The 6237-nt window shown below is 37.6% G+C and overlaps 1 protein-coding gene across 1 annotated transcript; it reads left to right on the forward strand.

Moving 5' to 3' along the window:
- The first annotated feature begins 387 nt into the window (after window positions 1-387).
- steap2 (STEAP family member 2, metalloreductase) lies at window positions 388-5749 on the forward strand. The gene is made up of 5 exons (XM_079863638.1): window positions 388-542; window positions 1459-1997; window positions 3371-3898; window positions 4906-5070; window positions 5158-5749. Exons 2-5 carry the CDS (start codon window positions 1497-1499, stop codon window positions 5440-5442), a joined length of 1479 nt encoding a protein of 492 aa, XP_079719764.1. The 5' UTR covers window positions 388-542; window positions 1459-1496; the 3' UTR covers window positions 5443-5749.
- Window positions 5750-6237: the final 488 nt, after the last annotated feature.

The following is a 6237-nucleotide window of genomic DNA, read 5'->3' on the forward strand; positions in this document are numbered from 1 at the left end:
TGGCTGTTACAATTTTCTACGATCATTTTTTTAGGAATCAATTATTGTTCGGATCCTTGCTGAAGCAGCGCCATGACGATTTTGTCACGTGCTAACTGTTTTTTTTCTCAGCGCCGATCAGGATGGACTACTCACGCTATTTCGTGATTAATTGATGAGGGTATCGCACAATTATGTAATTAAGATTCCTGGGAGGGATTTCTATTTGTGTGACAGGTTAAAATATAATAAAATTGATAGATTAAAATGATTATACTATTACGCGCGCAGATATTTCCAGTGAAATGAAAAGCGTTTTGAAATTTGAATTTGCGTCAATGTGGAATTCTGCTTTTTGAGCCTCCACGCGCCCCCTGGAGGAAATATATGTTATTGGCTAGAGACAGCCGCAGCGCGATGAAAGAGGCGCCGAGTCTCTGTATGCGAAAATAGCGGTGGGTCAGTACAAATCAAACGGACAGAGGGCGGGTTAACAGTCACCGGTGAGGGACATATACATCTCATCCGTTTGCTCGATGGTGTCACGGCAGAGTCCGTTACAGGTAACATTATAACCTTGAGATGTTTTTCGCAATTATATATATAATCGGGTGCGTCATCCTCTATCCTACGCTCATAATGCGTAATTTACAGAGCAACCGTTACCTGCCACTGCAGTTATATAGATATTGTTTCTGTTCTTCTTTTTATGAATAAACAATGATTCATATTCTGCTGTTTGCATATGACCAGACCTTCTGGCGCTCTAACAGGTCACACAGCCTGTCTGAGATTTCAAAGTCATACAGAATTTGATTCCAGAGTATTCTATTCTATTCTATCCTATCCTATCCTACTCTATTCTATTCTATTCTATTCTATCCTATTCTATTCTATTCTATTCTATTCTATTCTATTCTATTCTATTCTATTCTGTATTCTTTTTTTGGAATACATTTTAACATTTAATACACGAAACCCTACTCCATGCATCCAACCTGTGGATCTTAATATTATTTTTCAACATTTACTTAAAGATTGTATTTAACATAGCTTTATTAGTAATTATTTATAGTTATTATTGACTTATTAGCATAATTTGCATTGTTATTTTCATGGCAATTAGGCACGTTTCCTATCCAAATGTCTCTACCATAATAAGTCCAGATGTTTCACTTTTAAACTAATATTTTACTTATTTATAATCTTCATTATTCTCAATGATGATTGCCATTAGATTCCTATTACTTTAATACAATAATGAAAACCCTAACCCTAACAATACAATAGATACCTTTTTTGCATATATATATATATATATATATATATATATACAGGGCCGTCCCAAGCATGAGGCCCTATATACACACACGCATACATTTTGGGGTACAAATCTAGAGAGATTCTCTTTTAACTAAATGGCACAAAACAAAATATGCATCTTAGATCTCTTTTAACAAAGTATTATTATTCCATTAGTGTCCTAAGATCCAGTAAGAGGTGTTTTGGGCCTGAAAATGGACTCTATTTCCCTGTTGGGCAGCAGCCCGGCCAGCACCAAAGTTTGCTTCCTACCCAACGGGCTGAAGAACGGTTCCAACGAGGGATCTGGCAAGCCCACAGTCGGCATCATCGGATCTGGGGACTTCTCCAAAAGCCTGACCCTCCGGCTGCTCCGCAGTGGGTTCCATGTGGTGGTGGGGAGCCGACAGCCCAAGAGAGCGGCCGAGTCGTTCCCGCATGTGGTAGACGTGACCCATCACGAGGATGCAGTGGGGAAGACCAACCTCGTGTTCCTGGCCATTCGCCGAGAGCACTACTCCTCTCTCTGGGACATCAAGCACCTGCTGGCAGGAAAAATACTGGTGGATGTCAGCAACAACAGACGGGTGAACCAGTATCCAGAATCAAACGCAGAATACCTAGCCTCCCTATTCCCAGAATCCATTGTGGTCAAAGGCTTCAATGTGATCTCGTCATGGGCCATGCAGTCAGGCCCTAGAGACTCCAGTCGACAGGTATGTTGTCCAAAATTCATTGTGCTTCAGTGTAATTCAGTGTACCACAACACCATGGAAAGTCTAAAGTTTTTAAACACACGGAGCCAAAGATCTTGGAAAATTAAAGCACACAGCTCAAAATGTTCTTATCTTTTGGCACAGCCTTAGAACAGATAGTGGCCACGTACACACTGGGCAACTAAACTCGGTTGTCAATTGACCGCAACGGAATATGGTTATCAGTCCTGTTTTTGAGTCGATAATTTAGGAGAAAACATCTTCTGTGTTTACAACTTGTGGAACAACTTGAGGTTGAGTAAATGATGACAGAATTTTCATTTTTGGGTGAACTGTCCCTTTAAGTTTTAGTTTTTCATCTAAAATTATTTTTTTATTTCAGCTTTATTTCCATTAACAAAAAATATTTTTAATAGTTTTAGTTAACAATAATAACACTGATATATACAGCTCTATAACTGCAGTATGTGCAAAATAAAGTAAAATAAAACATATTTTAGGCCCTGCTGTGTTCAACAGTGTAGGCTCAAAACAGCCCTATGCTAATGACACTCCTGATGGACTTAGTATCCAAGGAATGATGATGAGGAGGAGGAAGAAGACGATGAGGATTATGTCTTCTGGGTTTAGCAGAGACGTCTTCCAGCCAGCAGTGAATGTGAATGTCTGAGTTTCTGTGAAGAGCTGATTAGAATGATGAACAGATGAGCTGTGGAATCTCTGTGAGCTGAAAGAGGAATAGTTTTTATTAACACTATGAAAGATCCATTAAAGCCATGCCATAAACCTGCTCTTATCTCAGTCTAATTTTGAACGCTTATAAACTCAATGGATTAATTCCACTTTAGTTATGGGTTCTAGGGAATTGTTCTTACTGTATAAAAGCATTCACACTAGTTCATTGGAAATAGTTTGTTCTGTTGTTTTCCATGCAATGTATTTCTAGCTACTCAGGATGCACTGAAATCAATTGTTTTAAATGTTACAAGTGAAACAAGATTATAATGTACAGTAAGAAAAATATGTATTCAATCTGAGATGTGCTCAAGATTGCATTTAATAGTCTTATTCATTTATCAATCTTTTAAAGATTAACTTTAAGTTAGCGTTAGATGATGGCAAAAGGAAATCAAAATGCCATAATAAAGAAAATTATCTTGTCAATTTAAAATACATAAAAATCAATAACCGATATGACATTGTGCATCTCTAACCACTCATAAATGTATGGGATTCATAAGTCTGACACCACATTGAAAATCTGGCATTCACGGTCTGATTTTTGTCACCAACATATCCGCCAAATTGCTGTTGTGAATGAATGAAGATTTTAAAAGGAAGGATTATTGATTGCCTGTAATCTCTTTATATAGGTCTATATTTGCAGTAATTCGGCGGACGCTCGACAGCAGCTCATTGAAATGTCCCGTCAGCTCAGTTTCATCCCTGTGGACATGGGCGCCCTCTCCTCTGCCAAGGAGATCGAGAATATGCCACTGCATCTCTTCACAGCCTGGAAAGGACCTGTTTTGACCACCGTCGCATTGTCCATCTTCTTTTTCGCTTACTCCTTTGTGCGGGATATCATCCATCCTTATATGAAGACCAGACAGAGTTTTTTCTACAAGATCCCTCTGGAAATAGTGAACAGGACGCTGCCCGTAGTGGCTATAGTTCTGCTAGCGCTGGTGTATTTAGCGGGACAGCTCGCTGCCGTGTACCAGCTCATCTACGGGACGAAGTACCGGCGTTTCCCGTCCTGGCTGGAGGGCTGGCTGGAGAGCCGCAAACAGCTGGGCTTGTTGAGCTTCTTCTTTGGCTGCATACACGTGCTGTACAGCCTCTGCCTGCCCATGAGACGCTCAGAGAGATACCTGATGCTCAACATGGCCTATCAGCAGGTGTGTGTGTGTGTGTGTCTGTGGATCCAGCAATTCCACTGAAACCATCCTGAGCATCCTGGACTGTTTGAAGCCAATATATTAATAATAATAACATACAAGTAAAAACAAAATGAATACATAAATAAATATATACAGATGCAATCATAGTAATAACAGCTATATTATTATTATTATTGTATCTATATGTATTTATTTAGTAAGATGATGCTCATTATAATAATGACAATAATAATAATAATTAAGTAAATACAAAATAAATACATAAAAATATATACAGTATATACAGAAACAATAATAATAAAAATATTATGATTATTATTTTATCTGTATGTATTATTTATGATGATGATGCTCATTATTATTATTATTTATAATCATCACAAATGAGTAAATAAATAAATAAATATATGCATAAATACATACATACAGTACATACATACAGATGTAGTAACAACAATACCACCAATATTATTAATAATAATATTAATAAGCAGTACATTAAATATTGACCAATTATCTGCATCAGTCAATAACCTTGCCCATCCATACAATAACAGAAGCCGTTTCAATGGATAATGAATCATTTCTGTTATTTTTTTTTTAATGAATTCTAAGTAAATATTGTGTTTGTTTTAGCAATTTTATTTGATTAAATTCAGCATTTTTAATGAATGAAATCTGTATGTATTTTGTTTATGTGAGCATTATATCAGCTTGCTCTCTCGTTTTCAACATCAGTCATGTCAGTTGAGCACTGATAATAATAATCATGATAATAATGCTTTCCTGGTTTTTATATTATATTTGTCATGCACCAAACCCTATAATTAAAATGTCATAAATAAATGTATATTTAAAATTAGTCTGTGTATGTAAAATAAATCTTAAATATGCATTGTGTATCTTTATTATACATTTAAAAAATATAAACAGGAATATTGCAATATATTAAAATACATTTAATAAACTCATTTAAATAAATATAATATTTTCTTTCTCTGTAGGTGCATGCCAATATAGAGAACTCATGGAACGAAGAGGAAGTTTGGAGAGTGGAGATGTACGTTTCCTTTGGCATCATGGCTCTGGGGCTTCTCTCTCTATTAGCTGTCACTTCCATCCCGTCCATCCACAACGCACTCAACTGGCGAGAGTTTAGCTTTATCCAGGTAAGACATCAATAGGCAGGTCACGCCACCTCCACATCTTGCATTTTCATATAAATATGATGTAAATAAGCATCTATATCCTGTCAGTCTACCCTAGGTTACATCGCACTGCTCATTTCCACGTTCCACGCTCTGCTCTTCGGCTGGCAGCGGGCGTTTCTGGAGGAGTCTTATCGTTTCTACATGCCACCCAATTTTGTCCTGGCTCTTGTTCTACCCGTCACGGTGATAATCGGAAAAGTGGTGTTGCTGCTTCCCTGTGTGAACCGGAAGCTGAAACAGATCAGGCGTGGATTAGACCCCAGTCAGAGCCGTACCAACCACGAGAGACCAGCAGCCCACGTTTCACCTGAGAGGGTCACCATCATGTGACTCCACCACAGTTATTTAATGTCACAGTAACGTAAACTCTCAGTCTTTTGTTTATAGTTGTGCTAATCATACTCATAATACCCGGCCAGTGTACAACCCATCTGTAAGAAGACATGTCAGCTGCTTTTTTGGATAAGGGTCCTGGACTAAAAGGTTTGTTTGTAGTTAGTATTCGGTTCCATGATGATGAATAGGAGTTCAGTTGGAACTGCACTGGTCATGTGACCTCCTTGAAGGAGGATGTCATGTGACTGGATGACCTGATCAAGAGCTTTATTGTATCCCAAACTTGTTATTTATGCACACACTACTGTTAAAAAATTTGGGGTTGGTAAAATGTCTCGTATACTTCCCAAGACTGCACTTATTTGATTGAATATTGTGATATATTATGGATATATTATGATGGCAACATTTTCAGCATCATTACTCCAGTCTTTAGTGTCACATGATGATGTCACAGAAATAATTCTAATATGATGATTTGGTGCTCAAGAAACATGTATTATTATTAATGAATTTCTGTGGAAATTGTGATGCATTTTTTTTTTCCCGGCAGATGTCACCTAAGCCACCAGTGTTAACCAACATCCAAATAGCTATATAAGTATTGTAAAATCTCGCCAAAGGTTAACACTTTAAAGGTGCAGTAAGCGATTTCTGAGAAACACTGTTGATATTTGAAATCAACCCATCAAACACACCCCTCTCTTCATTGCTCCGCCCCCAAAACGCACAAACACGCAACGCAAGAGTGGATGTCTCTTGACTGTTTATTATAGCTGAAGCAAAGAA

The sequence above is a fragment of the Squalius cephalus genome (assembly GCF_949319135.1).
Source record: "Squalius cephalus genome assembly, chromosome: 25".
Taxonomy (NCBI): Eukaryota; Metazoa; Chordata; class Actinopteri; order Cypriniformes; family Leuciscidae; genus Squalius; species Squalius cephalus.